Source organism: Mus pahari, chromosome 6 (assembly GCF_900095145.1).
Source record: "Mus pahari chromosome 6, PAHARI_EIJ_v1.1, whole genome shotgun sequence".
Taxonomy (NCBI): domain Eukaryota; kingdom Metazoa; phylum Chordata; class Mammalia; order Rodentia; family Muridae; genus Mus; species Mus pahari.
In genome coordinates this window covers 90,499,564-90,520,032 of record NC_034595.1, presented here as the reverse complement: position 1 = coordinate 90,520,032, position 20,469 = coordinate 90,499,564, and the positions used below count along the sequence as shown (strand labels likewise).

Sequence of the window (20,469 nt, the reverse complement as noted above, 5' to 3'; positions counted from 1 at the left end):
CAGGAGGTGCTCCCCTGACATAGACAGGAAGGTGCTCCCCTGACACAGACAGGAAGGTGCTCCCCTGACATGGACAGGAGGTGCTCCCCTGACATGGACAGGAGGCGCTCCCATGACACGGACAGGAGGTGCTCCCCTGACACAGACAGGAAGGTGCTCCCCTGACACGGACAGGAGGTGCTCCCCTGACACAGACAGGAAGGTGCTCCCCTGACATGGACAGGAGGTGCTCCCCTGACACAGACAGGAAGATGCTCCCCTGACATGGACAGGAAGGTGCTCCCCTGACATGGACAGGAGGTTCTCCCATGACATGGACAGGAGGTGCTCCCCTGACATGGACAGGAGGCGCTCCCATGACATGGACAGGAGGTGCTCCCCTGACATGGCTAAACAAATGCTCACCAGTCGAGCCTCCCACCTGGTCTCAGACCTTCCCTAAACCTCGCAGGATGGTGTACCCAGAAGTATGTACAACCCCTAAACTACTGCCCAGTTCCCAAGCATGCAGGCAGTGCTCAGCCAGCACAGAGCCAGTCCAGTCCCCACACCACCCTGCAAACTCTCTCCACATAGCTCTTTACCTCAGGTATAGTATACCCTTTCTGTAGCCATGTGAGCCCACTGGCTCCCCCCCACATCCTGGTACAGAGCTTGATCCAACTGATTGATTCTGGCTTTTTGAAACAAGCTTACGTCGTCGTCGTAGTCCTGGCTGTTCTAGAACCCACAATATAGCCCATGCTGTCCTCAAACACCTGGAGATCCTCCTGCCTCAGCCTCCCTAGCACTGGGCTGACAGACGTGTAGACGTGTGGCACCACAATGAGCTGCCTTCCCATCCTATTGATGGGGAAACTGAGACTGGGAGAGGCAGCACCTTGCCCAGGCTCGCACAGCTTTTCACTATTGTGCTAGGCCTGGGCATCGTGCCAGCTCACAGAATTGCTATGTCGGGACTGAAGCCGGGCCTTCTAACTCCAGATGCCGATCCTTCCTCCCAGGATGCCAGATCCCTAGATGCCCAGTCTGTGCCACCTGACCTCTCTGTCTCCTGGGTGCCTAGTAGCAGCCAGCAGCCAGACTTGCAGTCCTCCCAGGCTGCACAAATATTTATTCAGTGTGGACTTTGGTCGGTCTGACTGAGCACTGTGAACACTGAAGGAAGCTGGGAGCAGAGGAGCTCCCGAGCACTGGGGAGCAGACGCATCCCGGCCTGTTAGAGTTTAGAGTGTGGGGGCGACAGGGTGGGAGGAAGTGCAGCCTCAGGAACTCTATGGGCTCACACATTTACTACTGAGCACAGGGGGAGCCAAGGGTAGGTAGTCCTGTCTCAGGACTCCAGCCATCTGTGACACAAAACTACACAGGATGCCAGTCTGGCATCATGTCCTCAATGTCAACAATGAGGGGACCACAAAGTCCCACCCTCCAGCGGGGCTGTGATCAGTTCTGCTGGAAGCCACGGAGTCCAGTTGCAGCAAAGGATGTGTGCAAGAGAGTATGCAGCAAAGGATGCGTGCAAGAGAGTCTGCTCTCCCCTTCTGTGTCCTTCAGCAGCGACATGACAGGACACGTGTGGAGATTCAAGCTGCAGACCCAAAGCCAGAGACCAGGTGCTTGTAAGCATGTGCGAGTGCATTTTGTGCACGGATACATGTGGCTGTGCACAGCGGCTGGGGGTGGGGGTAGGGTGGGGGTGGGGAGGCATGCATCCGGTGGGGCCCTGGCGGCGGAAAGCCTCGCCTGCATTCCTCCGGGAAGGAAGGAATCTTCAGAGTCAGCTGTCCCCTGGTTTTCCTTCTTTTCTGGGACCTCCCTCCCTCCCTCCCCTCCCTCTGGCTCTGAGAGGCCTTCCCAAAGCTGTCCCCCAGGGAGATGCCTAGCTGGCCAGGAGACTCAGTAACCCCGTTCTCCAGTGAACTAAGGTCCTAGAAGGAGGGGGTATGGGTGTGGATTCCTTTAAGACAAAGGGCTGGTGTGGGGATCTAGAGTTCCGGAGGCACAAATCACTCCCAGAATGGCCAAACTGCCCTTCGGCAGGACAAAGGGGAGGCCAGGCTCCCCCCCACCCCCAGCACAGTCTCTGGCGCCTTCCATGGGACACAGACAGAGGCAATGTGTCCTGAAATGGATTTGTTGGGCAGCCCAGGGCTGTGCCCAGAGGGCCCTATAAATTAAGGGAACAGACTCTGTGGGCTACGATAAAGATCCTCAGACCTTCCCGGGCTGTGGGGGCCTTCACCGAAGAACGAAACTATTCTTCCCCAGCACCCCTCTGCACAGAGGGGCAGGCCCAGAGAGGCCAAGAGATTCTCCCATGGTCAGACAGAACGGCAGAGTCAGGATTTGAACACTTTCTCATCATCCTAGGGCGCCTCGCTGAGAAATGAAAACCCCTATTATTAAAGGACCCTATTCTTGGAAGCTTCAGAAACGTAAAAAGTACCAGAGGCCTGGGGACAATCTTCTGGGACAGTCTTTGGAGTTCAGAGCACTAAGCGACCAGTACCCACCTGCTGGGGGGCCTCCCTGGGGCGTGTTGGAAAAGTCAGGGACACTCCAGCTGCCCACTTAACATCCCCTTTCAGAGCCCTCCATTTTAGCCGGGAGCTCAGCCCCTTCCGTCTCACAGTCAGAAATAGCTGTGACAGAAGCCCCTCCTGTCTGTCCTAGGAATGAGCTTTTTAAAAAGACTCTGAGCACAGCAGCAGGAGAAGGTGGAAAGACTTTGAGAAGGCCCCGCTGGAGGCAGATGTGGGCATCACGTCAGAGATAGGATGAGAACAGTGTCAGTTAGAAGGGCTTCCCAAAGCCAGCTGTGGATGGCAGCCCCCCACCCCCACCCCCACCCCAGGCCTCAGTTTCTCTACCTCAGCTGAATTGGTGATTTCTTTTATCAATAGCAAACCTGTTTCTACACAGATTATCCTTTAGAATCATGGAAGAAAGAGCCTGTGGTTGGCCTGGATCAAATATCTGGGGCTCAGCTCCCCACTGTCCCCAGACTCACCCATGAGGCACCTTATGATGGGTTCAGGGGATCTGAAGGGCCCACCAAGATAAAAGACCACAAGATTCCCTCAGATGCTCTGACAGCCCTCCACCGCCCCAAACACCAAGGACTAAGCCAGCCAGGAGCACTTAAACTCTGCCTGTCTACCCACAGCAAGGGTAGAAAGCCAGCCAGACTGTAATCAGAGGGCCTACAGGCTCGAGGCTTTGAACCTGGGACACTAGAAAGTTACCCTGCATGGTTGCCTGCCCCGGTAATTGTCGCTTCCTGGAACAACAGGGACAACTTCCCCACAACAGCCAGTGGGACCTACATAAAACTTTTGCTTGATGACCATAAAGTGACCCACCCTCCTTCTCCAATAAATGAACGAGGAGGCTATCATGGGAACACGTCATGGTATAGACTCTAGCCACCCAAAGTGGAGATGCCCAGAACCTATAGAAAGCACAAAGTCATCTGAAAAGGCAAAAAGATAAGCCATGACACAGACCCAGGGATCCCCCAAGGGAGTCCAGGTCCCTTGGAGATTAATTCAGAAAAGGCATGTATTTAAAGTTCAGATATTTTGACAGGATTCTCCCGGGGGAAAGCCCCCGACTGGCAAACTCAGAACAAGAGATCTTGGTGGACTGGGTGGTGACAGTCAGCAATGTTTGTTTTGGTTTCCAGATCAACGCTTCACAACTTTGCCCTCCATACAGCCTCGGTGACCACACTTCCCACGCGGTAAAGAGCAGGTTGGGCCAAAGAGAAACCAAAGAAGCGGTGAGCAGAGCCAGGGCGGGGGCACGCTGGGGCCAGAAGCTCTGCTCTGGGTGGTGTGCGCAAAGAACCAGCCGGGTGTTCCTGATGGTAGACCACGTCAGACAACGCTCGGGTGACATAAAACTTGGAACACAAGACTATGTAAGGTGAAGAAACAGACAAACATAGCCATCTGTATGTGTGATTGAGCAATAAGGAGGGATGTTCTACATATATACACAAGCACAACACATCACCTAAAACACGGCCTGTGTAAAGAAGTCAGGTACAGAAGGCCTTGGATCATGGGATCCAGCCTCTGAATCATCCAGAAAAATCAGATGGGCAGAGACACGGGAGGGGACTGTTCCAGAGGGGAGCTGTTTGCAAACAGATAGGAAGGAATTTGGGGCTGGATGGGAGTGTTTTAAAAGCAGACCCTGGAGATGGGTACATTGCTCTACATTTTCTAAAAACCACTGCTATACTTTAAAACTGCTTTAAGATGGACCGATTCTACCCTCAGCGAAACCAGAAAACTACAGGTGCACGTGGCTAGGAACAAGTCGTGAGGTGGAACCACAGACACCTGCAGCCTCTAGACCTGGCTATACAGCCAGCTTACCACATAGTGAAGCACGCAGGAGCCGCTGAGCTGAGGTGCTGTGGATGGATGTGAGAACCCTGGAACCCTTCCCTCTCCAGCCAGGACCTCTCCAGTGCTCAATGCAGGGCTCCACACTAGACACTCCAGGAAGCCATGATCCCTTTGGTACTCGAGGGACTGGGCAGCTAAACACCTTGGTCTCATTTCTTGAACTGTGACCTCTTAGGAGTCAAAGAACCGGAGGTAGGCTGGCAGCTCAGATATAGTTACTTACTGCAACCCAATATCCCGTCTGCATGCCAGGTAAGTAAATACTCTATCATGGAGTGTCATCTGCTGACAAGCCTCCGCAGCCCCTCTCATATCATGTAGCCCAGAGATTTTCTTTTTAACCTTTTTTTTTTTTTTTTTTAAGTTTTCTTCCAGAAACAAAACTTGTAGGGCCTAGTGAGAACAGAATGTTCTTCTGTATGTATTAATACTTGAATACATAAATTAACTTGTCCTAGGTTCAGTGAATGTAACTGATGAGACCATTAGCAGAAAATCAAAAGTCTCTTGTCACACTCGGGTGGGCGGGCAACTGAATAAGCAGCCTGCTCGGTCAGCACGCGACAGTCTCCAGAGAACGAGGCTTTAACCGGAAGCCAACTATTTCAAAATTAGCATGCTGGTGGGATCAGGTGCATCAACATCAATGTATAAAAGCAAGAGCACTTTCATGACTGGACTAGCATTTTGATGTATTGGGATGTTTGGGTTTTTTTTATTACATTTATGTATGTGTGTGCATGTGTGTTGCGTGTGCATTCACGCCACTACAAATATGTGGAGGTCAGAGAATGAGTTGTAGGAGCAAGCTATCCCCGTGTGGGTCCCGGGAATAGAACTGTGGTCCTCAGGCTTGGCGGCAAGCACCTTTACCTGCTGAGCCATCTCGAGGGCCCTTGTTTTATTTTGTACTAATCACCCAAGGAGTTTTTTCTAAAGTATCATTAAGAAAGCTTCAAGGAACACAGCTGCTGTCCAAACCACCTCGCTTTACAGGTGGGGAAACCGAGGCCCGAGCAAGGCAGAATGCTGGCTTTGGAAAAATCCAAAGCTTTGAAGCAACTTCAGAGAAGGAAGGAAGGTGTCCAGGAACCTCCCAGAAAGGCGGGAAGAGAGATGCCCGCACCCCACCTGTCTCAGCAGGGCCGGCTCATTCCAGGACAGTGCCAGAAGCTGACATCACAGCCCACACCCTGGGTGCAACCTGAACGGCTCATTGCTCAATGACAATCCATCCCTCTTGAAGCCTGGGCTCAGACTTTCTATCACCTTAGTAGCCAGGGCCAAAATTAAACAAACGCGGCGCAAGCCTTGGTCATGACTACACTGTCAGGGTGGCAGATAGGAGGGCCAACCCTCCTCCTCCTCCTTGAGTTTCACCATCCAAAGCAAGCGTCTCTTTCCTTAGTACACCCTGACGGGGATGACCACCAAGGGCAGAGGGTGGCCTCCCTAGGAATGGCACGGGACATTCCCAAAGCCAGGGAAAAAAATAAAATAAAAGCACTCCCCCAGCAATCCAGGGCCTGCACGAGCGCTGGGGGCTCCAGGCATCACTACTCCCTGGTTTCACAGGTAAGAATGTCTACTTGATGACTTTATGCCATCATCCAGCAGGGGCTTCATCCCACTCTCCCTGGAGTACTGGCTGCTCCTTCTTACAGTCCAGATTTCCCTGAGGAGCAAAAAAGGGTTCCAAGTGGCTAACAATCTCCCTTGCAGGAGATGGGAGCTAGTACCTGATTTCTTCCCGGGACAGTAGCCTTCAGTAGAGGGTAAGAGCGAAGGCCCAGGCCCAGCTTCCAGGGAGAGTTTAGGATTGAAAGGAATGGCCCCACTCCCTCATAAGTAAGGACAACAAAACCAGAATTACACTTGTCTGAGATTGGAGCCTGAGATCAGAGGGCCCCTCCCCCCACAGACCTGAGACCTACCCACAGACCCTTCCCCTCCTCCTGTCAGAAAGCTGAGTAGACACTACTGTCAAGCAGGCTGTGGGCAGAAAGCATGTCAGTATTGCAGCCAGGAAATCTGAACTGCAAGGAATACACTGGTCATCTTGCAGGCAGTCGGCCCCTGACCTCCAGCAGGACCCCATGATCTGGGTCCACCCAATATTCTAACCCGTGAGTATCTCTTTCTTAGGGGGTGATTCCTTAGGCTGAATTCATGGGACCTATCCAATAAACCATGAGACTTGGGAGAGTATGAAGAAGATGAATTTCTGAAAGGCCAGATTCTGATTCTGCAGCCCAGAGATCTGGGCCTTATAGACCTGGAACAAGATAGGCGACCCAGGGGCCCTAGGGACAGATCCATCTATCTTCACACGTGAACTCATTAAATTCAAGGACAAAAAAAAAAAAATGACAATGAGATCTTTTTTCTATGGGAAAGAGAATCTACTACCAACATCTTCGGGAATACCTAGGCTAGGAGACACACCAGCCATGACTCCCATCAAAGGATCAAGTCTTGACTTTCACCGCGGATTAGCCAAGCTGCCTTGAGCAAGGCACTTGGTACCTCTTCGCCTCAGTTTCCTCATCTGCAGTATGGGGACAAGGCTGCCTCACACCGCACTGTCATGTGGACAAAATGAGATCACCACAAGTCCGCTGGTTATTACGTCCCTGGGAAACAATGTGCCTGGCCCCAGGGGTCGGCGCCCAGGTATCCCGCGCTCCCTGCGCTCGCTGGAGGATTTAGATGACCTAGTCCTCCCGCAGTTCACAGCCCATATGCTAGGCCCTGCTGCCGGTCGTGAGAGCGGCGGAGGAGGGGCGCGTCCACTCACCTCCGTTTGTACTCGTCACGCTCGCGCTTCACCTTGGCCAGCACGTTGTAGAGAGCGCGGATCTCTGGCGTGATGGTGTCGATCTGCACGCCTACGCCGTCCGGGTGTACCCACGACACGCCGGGGCCCTGCACTGTCTCCACGCCGCCGCCTCCCGTGCGTCGCACCTGCGTGTAGCTCCAGATGGTCCCGGGCAGGCGACCGTAGTGCTGCGGGTGCGAGCCGCCGCCGGGGGGCAGGCCGCCCAGGGCCACCGCGTTGGCGTTGACGCCGGTGGCCGCGCCGATGGCCTGCCCGCTTCCCGCAGCCGGCGGCCGCAGCAGCTCGGGCCCGGTCTGCACGGCCTGCTCGCGGGAGAAGGTCTTGTAGCGCAGCCGCCGATCCCGCTCGCTCTGCTGCTGCTCCAGCTGTTTCTCCAGGAGCCGGTTGCGCCGCTCCAACTCGTGCACCTTGGCCAAGAAGCAGCGGAAACGCACGTTGAGCCCCTTGAGGAGGTGGATGTTGGAGCCCAGATCGTCCCGCAGCGCCGCCGTTACTGGCGAGGGCCCCGGCCCGGCCCCGCCACCACCGCCGCCGCCTGCGCAGCCGCCGCCCCCCGGCGGGCAGCCGAAGGCCAAGGCCATCTCTCCGAACAGCAGCGAGTTGACCATGCGCCGGCTACGTGGCTCAGGGCCCCGGGCCCGTGGCTCCAGATGCGGCTCCAGCTCGGGGCCGGGATCCCGGCGCGGCCGGGCCAGGGCGGGCGCGGGCTCCAGCGCGGCCGGGGTGGTATTAGGTGCCAGATGCGGCTCCGCAGCGTCGGGAGAGATGGTGGGACGAGCTGGAGGTCGCGGTGGCTGCGTGGGGCTGGTGAGGGGTCCGGTGCCTGCGCCGCGACTGTCAGAGCTGCTGTGGACCGGCCGCAGCAGCGGCTCGCAGAGGACTCTCAGCCGGCGCTGCCCCCTCTGCGGCGAGCCCCGCCCTCTGCAGGCACAGACCACGCCTCCAGAGCCCGCCCTCTGCAGACACAGACCACACCCCCTGCCTAGCCGCTCTTTGCAGGCCTAGGCCACGCCCCTGCCCGACCCGCCCTCTATAGGCGAAGGCCTAGCCCCCTTGCCTGGACCGCCCTCTGCGGACATGGGCCACGCCCCTCCATCCTTTGCAGCGATTTCACCCGCTGAGACTCCGCTCCTAGGCCTCCAGCCCTGGCCACGCCCCACGGGCCTTGGACTCCGCCCACCCACAAGCTGCGCCACTCGTCTGCGAGGCGCCTTTCGGCTACAGCTCAGGCTCCGCCCAGCAGCGACCCAGAAAACCCTCGCCTGCGTGAGGCGCTGCAGGCCTAGCGGGGTTCACATAATCTAATGCAGTCTGAATGCGAAACTGCACCCGGGAACGCGGCAGAGCCGGGCATTGCAGCCTCTTGAAAAGGTGGACAGCCTGGGGAGCCCTCCACTACCAAGTCTGCCAGGCGGGCTTGACTACCTGCCTGCCCTCCCTCCGTGCCCCAAATTTCCCTGTCCCAGATTCTCATGCTTCCCGGCGACTGTGGCCTGCAGAGGTCTGGCAACCATAGTGTGCGAAGATGCATGAAAACCAGCTCCCTTACTCCAGCCCTCGGAGGCCAGGGTTGCCTTCCTGTCCCCTACCAGGCAGGACCAGGGCTTCTTGTAGCCTTTGAACCCGCTAGTCCATGGCAAACCCAGAAGCGGGGATGTGAGATAAGCTGGGGAAGAGAAAGCAATGAGCCTCCCAACACGCTTGTCCTCACAACCCTGGCTAATCACCTCCTGTCACCTATCACCACATTGTCACAGTCAGCGCTGTAGCTGAGCCCAGAGCTGAGAGTCTGTCTATCCATCATTTCTCCCGAATGCCTTGCTTCAGTATGGAGTACCACCTATTTGGAGGATACCTATTTGGACCCGTCTATCCTCCATCCTTTCAGCCATCTATCCTTCACACCTACCACCCTAAAACCAGTGTTTCCTGCAATCTCCAAGGGTCTCCTGCACCCACTGCAAGCATTAGCACACAGTAGGCACCTACTTAAATATTATCCTCGTTTTACAGAGAGGGTTGCTGAGACCTGAGCCGTACCACCACCTCAAAGCGCGCTCTCCCCAGCCTTCCAAGCTGCTGGCCTTTGGTCCTCACCACAAACTTTCTAGGGAAGGACCCCACCTTGAATGCCTGTGGCTTACACCGTCAGCTCTTAACCAGATATGTGGTATGTTCTACCGGCCACATCTTTTTTCTTTTCTCTCTCTCTCTCTCTCACCGCCATTGTCTCGTCACTAACTTATGTATCCGTCTTGTCTGCTTGTGTGTAAGCTTGTGGGCAGGTACCCTGTCTCACAGGACAAAGCCTTGGTGTTCTTTGTGACAGAGGAGAAAGAGTGTGGTGCTCTGGGTGGTGTTCTGGGGTGGTGCTGTGTTGTGAGGTTACTGCTGGGTTTCAGGTTTGGTCATGTCGCGTTCCCTCACTCCCTGCCAAGTGGACTTAGCTCTGCGCTCCGGCATTCCCTTCTGGTGATCTTTCTCCCTAGAACCCAAGCCTACCTGGTCCCTCTCTTAACTTTTAGATCACGTAGTCTTTGATGCTGTCATTATCCACCCTAAAGAACCAAGAACGCTTTGCCTTGAAGCTGTGGCTCTTGGGCTCCTGCCTGGACTGAGAATAGAATTTTGAGAGGGGCTGAGACACCGGGGTGGACCCACTTTCCACCCTTATGGTCGCTGGACTTTGAATGCTAGTCAATAAGTCCTTTGATTCTGAATGAAGTCTTTGCGATTCTGTCGCCCCTAGATATTCCCATATCATGATAGTTGCTGTAACTCTCCTGAGACCTAAGCTATCAACATTCTAAGAGTCACATAGGGCTTACTGCTATATCTGTTTACCTGGTGTTAGTGCTTGGGATGGAACTCAGGACTACACAATAAGCCCTACTCTCAGCCTTTAGTCTTTTTTTTTTTTTAATTGCTTGTGTGTGTGTGTGTGTGTGTGTGTGCCATGACCTCAGTCCTCACCTTCCACCTTACCTGAAGTAGGACCTCTTGTTAGATACTCCGTATGCCAGACAAGCTGGCCCTGGAGGTTCTGTGATTCTCCCGTCCCCTCCTATCTTGTTATAGGAACACTTGAACTACAGATGCTTCCCACGGAATTCAGTCTTATATGAGTCCTGGGGATCTGAACTCAGGACCTCATCAAGGGCTCAGCATCAAGGGCTTTACCCACTGAGCCATCTCCCAAGCCCCATTATTTAATGTGCTAACAAAGAAGTGTATGTATCAGGATGCTGCAAACTTGCTTTTTAAATACTTTGATGACTTGCATTTTAAACTGTTTTCATTGCATGAATTTTGTCTGAATGCATATATATACTTTTTACTTGTTCATTTCAAGACAGGGTATCATGTAGCCCAGGCTATCCTTGGACTTGTGATCTTCCAGCCTCATCGCCCAAATGCTGAGATTACAGGCATAGGACATCAGACATTGCTTATGCATCAATGCCCTGTGCAGGTTAGGCAAGCACTCTTCCAACAGCTACATCAAAATGAATCCTTTTGTTTGTTTGTTGACACAGCAGGGTCTCTCTTTGTAGACCTGACTGTCCTGGAACTCTAGATATAGACCAGGCTAGCCTTGAACTCCCAGAGATCTATCTGTTCTGCATCTGAAATGCTGGAATTAGAGATATGCACCATCAGCTGTAGCCCTCATGCTGCACTCCCATAAATCATACTCAGCATGGGCTATCATGTTCACCAGATGTCTGAGAAGCCCCTGGCACAGAAGAGGTTAAGGAGCCATACCTCCAAATTAGCTCCGTACAGGCTTTTCCAGAAAAGCTCTGTCCTGCCAAGTCGCCCTAAGGGGATCTGAAGCCCTCCTGGACAGGGACAGCTCTGTCCTGAGCCCAGAGGAGCTCAGACATCCCACGACCCCAGATGGACTCCTGCCTGGGCACAGTCCTCGAGCGGAAGCTGAGGAGGGTGCTGAGGGGGTGCTCCTGAGTGTGAAGGAGGAGATTGCTCAGTAGAGGCCGGATCTGAAGAAGACCACAGAAATCGTATTCAAAATTGAAGGACTCTAACATGGCCATCCCAGTGTCTACAAACTACAGAGCTGGGATGACGGGCAATGAGCCACATGTCTCCTGCTCTTTGTGCCTAATAGCCCACCAGACAGGGGACCCACAGCCTTCTAGTTTGCCTAGAACATGGGGGTTTTCCTGATGAAGACATTCAGTGCCCAAACCCAAGATCAGCTGTCCCACGCTGCAGCCCCCGTGGAGCCAGATGCTTCCGAAGCCACAGTTCCTGGTCATCCTGATAGCAATGGCTGCCTGTGTTACCGTCATTCTGCACTTGGTTTGGGGTTGCTTGGCGTAAGCAAACAGGGAAAGCCCATCATGCACTGGGATGCAGCTCCTACATCTCTACCCAGCACCCCCTCTGGTGGCTAAATTTAGCCGATTGCCTCTCATCCCTCCAGGCTTCGATTTCTAGAACATTCTATGATTAGAATGTTCTTCTCCAGTGGCATGAAAGAGTGCAGCAAACCATCATGGCACCAAGGGGAGGGAGTGGCCATGCGTCCTCACAGTGCCAGATGAAAACGTATCCCTGACTTGCAGAGGCTCCGTTCTTCAGATGCCCCCAGAGCTCCCTCCCTCCAAGAAACAATAACGACACGAGCAACCAAAAAAAAAAAAAAATTCTTGGCAGAAAGGGTGAGCTGAGCTCATCTGGGCTCAGCGGCACGTTGCATGAACCTCATCTTTCCTGGGACCTCCAGGCTACACACGGCTTCAGCTGTCTGTTCACTCCACAATTATCCTGGGTGAGTTCACCTTCCTAGAAAAGGGTGTGGTTCTCACTAAAGTCAGGACGCTGCTAGCTGCCCTGCCAGGGTTGATCTTGGTCAGCAGTCTTGAGGGACTCCCCCCCCCCCGCCACGTGGCTTCAGGCACCTTCCCAATGCTTCCCAATGGAAGATGCTAACTCGGGTGCTACTGTCTGTTCTACAGTACGGTTGGGAACAGGCACCACAGATGATTAACAGTGTGATCTTGGTTAAGTTATTCATCACCCCTATGCCTCAGCTCTCCCTTCTGTAAAGTGCGGTGGTGACAACTTATAGGGTTGCTGTGATGTGCTAATTGTCCTGTGCCAGCATTCTTCCTATCTTGTCCTGGGCAGTGGTGAACTCTGTGCCTGGCCCACAGCAGGCCATCTTGGATCACTCCATGGAGGACCATAGGACTTGAGGACCCTGCAATCAGCCACTGTCCCTGACTTCCACAGGACTAACCTCATTCAGATGACGGGGAATGGAGAAACTGCAGACCCACAGACACACAGACAGGAAAGCTACGATCCGGTGGGTCATGGGCTCAGATGGAGTTACAGCATCTGAAACTCAGAGTGCTTATTATAGACAGATGGCAGAAAGGGTGGAGAGCTGTTAGCTACTGTCAGTGGGGGGTCTCTGTAGACAGCATCCTCGGGATGCAGTCATTCCTGAGGAGGAGGTGGTCAATAACAGCATCTAAGGTCAACTGTGAACCAGGGCAAGGCCTTGTCATTCCTGAGGGCCTGGAGCATTGATGTCCTTAACATGGCCTTGTCCATGTCATGAATGCTCATTCGCACAGGGGTACACTTGCTCCCCACCCCCATTTCTCACGAAAACATTACCTATCAAAGACAGTTCCAAAGATGGAGAAGCAAGACCCACAGGAGGGACGGACTTAGCCAAGGACACAGTGCACAGAACAGCTCAGCTTTGAATGGAGTCCCAACCTCCCTGCCAGCCCCTCCTGCTCTGACTACATCCCTTCTTATAACACCTTCCTTTTCTTTTCTACATTTTTTTATGTAGTGTGAATAGGGGCAGGAAGTGTGAGTTCATGCACCGCTGCATGCATGTGGCGGTCAGAGGACAACTGTAGGTGTCAATTCTCTCCTTCTGCAATGTAGGTCCCAGTGATGGAACTCAGGACATTAGGCTTAGTGGCAAGCTCCTTTCCTGGCTAAGCCATCTCAACAGCCCCTCCCATAATATCATTAAAGGGTAAAGGAATGAGTTGTGTTTTCAGTAACCTTCAAATGAGTAAGAAGAGGCACAGAGAAAAAAAGGGATGAGCTGGGCAGTGGTGGCACACGCCTTTAATCCCAGCACTTGGGAGGCAGAGGCAGGTGGATCTCTGAGTTCGAGGCCAGCCTGGTCTACAGAGTGAGTTCCGGACAGCCAGGGCTACACAGAGAAACCTTGTCTCAAAAACAAACATACAAAACAAAACAAAACAAACAAACAAAACAGAAGAAGGAAGAGGAGGAGGAGGTGAAGAAGAAGAGGCAGCAAAGCAATGGTGGTGTCATCAACGAATCAGAAGCCTATTGTGTTCTCCTGATGCTGGACCTTGTTCCCCCGATGCTGGACCGTGTTCTCCCGATGCTGGACCATTCCACAGGTTACCCCTTCTCTAGGACTCAGTTCCTAACCTTTCTGGCTGGCTCCTGCTTTTCATAACCTCTATTCTTTGGAGCCTGTCTTGCTTCCTATTTTGACTCTGCCCAGAAGCCTAACTTACATTTGGTGAATGCGCAGGTACTAAGTGTACAGCTCAGTGAATTTATAAATGTGCATTTATTCCCCGAACCACATCTCACACAGCGGCGGGCACCTTCTTGTTCTCTGTCTGTCTCCCGTTCCCGAGATGTGAGGACTTTTCTCACCCTTGATTCCTTTCCAGGCCACTCTAGAATTTCACGTACGTGATGTGCTCAGCTTGTTTCTCTCAGCCTGCACGTGGGATCTGCCCACACAGTGTGTACGCAGTAGCGTTTGGTTCCTCGGCTGTGTGGTGTCACATGGTATAGACACGCCAGGGTGGACTCACGCACCCTGCTGCCCATAGGCACGTGGGCTGTTCTTTAGATTTTGAGTGCTGGGAGCTGCTACAGACTGTCTCAAAGACACCTTTGGTGAACTTGGGTACATGTCCATCTTGGAGACAGCCCCGGGAAGTGGATCACTGCAGTAGTGGACCCAAGCAAGGTTAATGCTAACAGACACTGGCAGACAGCATTCTAACCCCGCCATTTGATTCTACACCCCGCCAGCGGTGTGTGAGAGCGCTGATGGAAGACAGTTTCTCTCCCTGCTCCTCTAGGCTCAGCCAAATCTCTGTTGTGTATCCATTGGCATAACGCCTCCCTTGTCTTTCACACCTCCATGTGATCCACAGTTTCCTTGGGAAGGTGAAGCCAGCTCGAAATCCCAGCCTTGTCCATCCCTTTTCCAGATTCTTCCTAACAGCCCGAAGTCCTGACTGGAGGACACACGTCTTTCTCTTTGCTGTGTGATAACTCGCTTGAAGACCAGTGCTTCAACGAGGTGGTTTTCCCCTTGGGGGTTGGGGGGAAGAATACCAGGGCTCTTGGAGCCCCAGTTTCCCCACCGATGAAGTAGGAATTGGGGCTGAGGGTCTGACTCCACTGATGAAGGGTCTGTCACACAACACGAGAACCCCATCACTCGCATCAAAGCCAGGCACTGCAGCAACACATGCAACCAGGGTAGCACTGGCCAGGCTTGACGAGCTTCTGAGTCACTGAGAGACCCTGCATCAGAAATTAAGATGAAGGGGCTAGAGAGATAAACCAGAGGTTAAAGGCATTTGCTGTACTTACAGAGGATCAAGGTTCAGTTTCTAGCACCTACAAGGAAGCCTACGACCATCTGGAACTCCAGTCCCAGGGAATCGGACCCCCTCTTCTGGCCTCTGTGAGAACAGGCACACACGTGGTACCCAGACATAAACACAGGTGAAACACTCCCACAAGTAAGATAAAAGCAAAATTAAAACATTTACCAAATGATGATGATGATGACAATATTAATAATATGAAGAATCAAGGAAGACACCCTACAGTGTGGGTGCATGCACATACATGTGCTCACACCCAAGAACATGTACACGTACACACACACACACACACACACACACATACACACAATTAAAGCAACCCGAAGCAGAATAGGAACACAATGCCACCTCAGGGGTTGAGCTGACACTGTACTGCCTCTGGGAGGTGGCACCAGAGTCACAACCAGGTTACTAGGAAACCTGCAGCCCTCTCAGGAGAGGTGACATTTCCCATCCCAGTGTTAACATCATCTGAAAGCAGCATAGCCCGCAGAGACGGACGCCAGCCTGTGGAAAAGATCGATGCTGAGCCCGTGTCTGTTACATGCGCTGTCTCATCTCTCCTCAGTGTGCCTTGCTCACAAGGATTCCAACAGCAGTCAGTCTGGCCACCCTCCGCACCTGCCAGGCATCATTCTCTCCTCAGGAGTTTAAGGACAGGACCAACCCTCGTGCCCATTTTAAAGATGAAGAAACTGATGGTGAGAAGAGAGAGGCTAGGTAATACATATATACATAATACATATATACATACATACACACATACATACATATACACACACATACATGCATACATACATACATACATACATACATACATACATACATATTACATACACAAGGAGAGGGTCCTTCATCCAGGGACTCAGAGAGTAAAGGTCCAAATGTGGAGGCGGGTACTGCATGAGTACTGAGAAGTGAGGCAGGGAACTCGGCTGCTCCCTGGAGGGACACTAGGAGTGGGAGACAAGGGACAGCACTGTCCTCACTATGCTGGCCCCTTCTTCCTTCTGCTGCACAGGCCAGGCTGCCTTTCTTCCCCATAGAAGGCAGGATACCAAGCACAGCTGACCCCCCTCAGGCTCTGGATTTGCAGGCAGTTGTACGATGCCTCAGGGATAGCCCTTAGAGCAATACAAGGCAGGCCTTAGCAGCTTTTCGGTACTAATATTGCTGCAACCATGTCCCCTAGCCACAGAGACACCTTGGGGAGGTGACTGGAAAAGGGTGAATCAGAAACCCTGTTCGTGTGTCCCAGCCCTGCCGGAGCCATGAAGAAGAGCAATGCCCTGAGTTTACCCAGGCCTCAATGACAGATAGGTCTCCTGCTGTCCTCAGCACAAACTTGGAAATCACTCAGCATCCAGAAGTCCCTGAGTCAGACTGGTGACCTCCCCAATGGCAGTTTTGTAACTGCAGACACTTCAGAGGCTAACCTCAGTCCACACCTGCCCCCACCCACCAGCCAGATTCAAAAAACGAGCCACCAAAAGGTCCAACATCAGATCGCAGCGTAAGCCTCGGCTCATCCCTACCATGTGGGGTTCAGGACAGCCTGGAGGGGCAACCTCGATACACTGCTGCCATGGAACCAAGCCCCAGGAGAAGCCAGCTGCTGATGGCTTACAGTTACATCCGTAGGTCACTGCATGTCTCAACCCTCAACAAAGACGTTTCTTTTTGCAGGGGATGGTAACTGACACAGGGACTCACAGCTGGCCATGGGGTAGAGAGCAAGAGACTAAGAAAGCTTAGCCTTAAACGGGACATTTATGTTACATCCCTTCCTCCTTCCACAACTCAAGGACCATTGCACAAGATAGAGGTGGGGAGGTTGTAAAAGCCTGATCAAGATGTAAAGTGAGTAAAAATTAAATAAATTGTAGGAGGGAAAAAGAGCCAAAGTTTCAAAGGAACATGTGTCAGGAACGCGTGTCCCTTCCAATAAGGAGATTGTGTTCTTCTGAACCCAGCGGGGCAGTTGCACAGATAAACCCAGATTGGTTCAGTATGCACAGGAGCTGTGTAAGCCCAAGCCAGACAAAGCCCCAGCAATGGGGCGTGAGGGGGTAGTAGCCAAAATCCTACCCCCCAAAACCCCATAAACCTTTTTGTAAAAATTTTACTGTGATTCATTAAAATGCATGTAATGGAGCTGGAAAGATGACTCAAAAGTTAAAATACTTAGCATTCTTACAGAGGACCCAGGTTCATTTCCCAGCATCCACTCGGTGGTTCACAACTGTCTGTAACTCCAGTTCCAGGGCCTCCAGCATACATACATGCATACATACATACATACATACATATATACATACACACACATACATACATATATACATACACACATACATACATACATACTACATACACAAACATACATACACACATACACACATGCATGCGTACATATATATGTACATATATATATATGTATAGATACATATGTATATATATATATAAGCAAAATATTCATATACCTAAAATAAAAGTTTTAAACATGTGTTTAAGATGCTGTCTCCCGCAGCCAATCTCTAATCCCGTCATCAGGAACTTTCTTGCTGATAGGGAGTGGCTGACATCTGTCACTCTGTCGGGGTCAAGATCTGAGATAGCCTCCAGTAAGGGGTGAGTCACTGGAGCCAGACGAAGGAGCTTTCCGGCTCAGTCCGTATTTCTGTGTATAGACTGTCACTGCTCCCATTTTCAGATGAGGCCACCAAGGTGTTGCAAGTATCCATAAGCATTCTCTCAGGAGAGACCTAAAAATTCCCCACAGCCCGACTCTTGGGTCTGAGTGACATGAGCCTCCTGAAGCCACCTGGAAGAGGCAGCTGAGGTCACACAGAGTCATTCTTCTCCACCAGGCCTATGGGACCGACCTTTCGGGGCCTTGACTCACTCTCGCTGTGATAGTAATTACTAGGTTTTTGATGTTGTTAAAGGATGTCTGAGCCGGGCGTGGTGGCACACGCCTTTAATCCCAGCACTCGGGAGGCAGAGGCAGGTGGATTTCTGAGTTCTGAGCCTCAGGGTGCCTGTCTGCCTCCGCTGAGCTCATCTTGACTGCTCACTGAGAAGTTCACAGCCAGTTTACAGCTCCAGCCTGCTTCTATCATAGCTGATGTAGGGGCCATGTCTATGGGGGGAATTATATTGATTATGTTAGTTAATGTGGAAAGACCCAACCTAACAGTGGGTGACACCATTCCCTAGGCTTGGGTCTTGGACTGTATGAGAGGGGGGGGGAGAAGCTGAGCACAAACATGTGTGCATTCATTCTTCCTCTGTTCCTGACCACAGATGAGATGTGACCAGCATTTTCAACCTCTTGCTGCCTTGACCTCCCTGCAGTGATGGACTATGACCTGGGGTTGTGAGCTGAAGAAAACCCCCTTCTCTCTTAAGAGGCTTTTATCAGAATGTTTTGACATAGTAAAAGGAAATGAAACTAAGAAGCCTCAGATTCCCAGAGAATTCTCACCAGGACCTGCCTCACAGTTTCCTGCATCCTCTCCCACAAGCCTGTGCCACCCAACAACCATGCCAGCATGTATACCTGGGTCACAGCACAGAGCCACCCTGGAAGTTCCTGGTGGTCTCTAGGCATGCAATGATCCAGATACGCCATTCTCCCTCTTAGCTCCTCCTAGGAACGTGGTTTGCTTTCCCCTGACCTAAATCCTTGGCCAGCTTCCTGGCTACTGTTTGTATCCCTTCCCTCAGGCCAGTGACTCCATGATCAGACCTCTGGATGACAGCTGGTGGCCTGGCCGAGCTGTCTAGAAGTCACTTGTAGAGTCCTCTCGAAGGACCTGTCTCTGCTCCCGCTTGGTGCATGACGCTGGGGTACAGAGAGGACCAGGTACAGACGATGCGCTGATGAACCCACACCTGCTGGACGGGGAGGAATGGAAGTGCCTTTTGACATCACATGGGCGCTGTGACAGGTGAGAAGAGCCTTCAGAAGTGAGACAGGCAGAACTTGAGGGTAGCTCCGTGTGAGCGGCAGGGTGAGATGCCTGTTCCGGGTCCAGGGAGCAGCCAGGGCCATGTCAGAGAGATAGAAGGAGCCAAAGTATGCTCTGGGCTGTGGGTGGAAGGGCAGAATTGGGGACCCTGAAAGCTGGGATCCTCAAGGACATGGGGTGTCTTACAAAGGCGTTTAGAACAGGAGGAACAAGCTGGTCTGACCTGTGTTTAGAAAGCTGCAGCCACGCTGGGATTCCTGTCCTGGCTCACAGCCTCCAAGTCTCCTCTGAGCCTTACTGCAGGCAGGCAAGACCTCTAGATTCCCAAACCCTCTACACTCCAAAGTGACCAGGGAACACCATCAATCTCTCACAACTCACAGCCTCGTCCTCCTCCTTTGCCTCAACTAAGGCCCTCCCTTCTATTCTCTGGACAAACAGAAGTATCCGGAAGAGACAGCTCACACCTACTACCTCCTCATCCCTGTGTGACCACATACTGCCCTCTTCTTTTGCCATGAGTGGACTCGGCCCTTTCCCAAGGCCAGTCCAGCCCCTGGACATTGGACACCGTCTTCCGCCAGGAATGATGCTGCTCATCTCTCTTACTTCCCAGCAAAATGTTCTCCGAAGGGCAGCATGTCTCCTCAAGTGACCATCCGTTTAAAACATTAAGGCAACAAATCAAACCGAACACACAGCAAGAAACTATAATAGGACCATGAACCTCAGGGAATGGAAACTAAGTCGAAATTTTAAAAAAATCAATGCCTAGGGGTCTAGAGATATAGCCCTAGCAGGTAAAGGTGTTTGCAGCCAGTCTAATAACCCGAGTTCGATCCCCAGGACCAACACGATTGAAGGAGAGGCCTGACTCTTGGAAGTTGACCTCTGACCTTCACCCGTGTGTGGTTTCTAACATGCCAACAAACCTTCACCAAGGGACCTGGTAAGATGCATCTGTGGTGGTGGTGAACCCAACAGATCACATAAGATGCTGGGACAGAGCAATTAGTGGGAAAGAGGCAACCTGGTAGATACATCTAAATAAATGCCAATTCTGTAAGTACACTCCAAAGATTAACTTGTTACTCAGTGGAGGGGCTCTGTTGTCCTTTGAGATTGGACCCAAACTGTCCCATGACGGGAGCTAGCTCTTACCGGGACAACAAAGGTTTGGTGGAGGAATGCTGGTAGTGGATGTTGGGGGAAAGAGAGTACTTAAAAGATTTCTGCTGCCTTGAGAGGTTGACCGTGGGAGTGAGAGACACCATCAAGGTTTTATTATATCACTGCCACATTCATTAGCTCCTCATGTTAGCAGAAAACACAGCAGGAGTCTGGGGAGTTCTCATTCGCTATAGGGAGTGCCGGTCTGGTACACAAAGCCCTTGGCTCAATTCCTAGCACAGAATAAACTGGGTGTGATGGTGTGTGCTTGTGATCCCGGGAGGATGAGGAGGTCAAGGTCTTTGATTGCATGGTGAATTGGAGGCCATTGAGTTACACAAGACACTGTCTCCAAGAGAAAAGGAGAAAGGGGAAGAAAAGAGAAGAGAAGAGGAGGGGAG

At 52.3% G+C, this 20,469-nt stretch overlaps 1 protein-coding gene and 1 pseudogene across 2 annotated transcripts in view; one reads left to right on the top strand and one right to left on the bottom strand.

The window, feature by feature from the left end:
- Iffo2 (intermediate filament family orphan 2) overlaps positions 1 to 8,135 on the bottom strand; it is a 46,738-nt gene extending 38,603 nt beyond the window's left edge. For both annotated transcript variants that reach the window (XM_021200208.2, XM_029540189.1), the window contains exon 1: positions 7,219 to 8,135. In XM_021200208.2, the coding sequence (XP_021055867.1) occupies positions 7,219 to 7,868 (650 nt within the window). In that variant the 5' untranslated portion in view covers positions 7,869 to 8,135. The remainder of the gene's footprint in view (positions 1 to 7,218) is intronic.
- A 202-nt stretch (positions 8,136 to 8,337) lies between these two features.
- Positions 8,338 to 20,469, top strand: part of LOC115064259 — a 63,613-nt pseudogene continuing 51,481 nt past the window's right edge.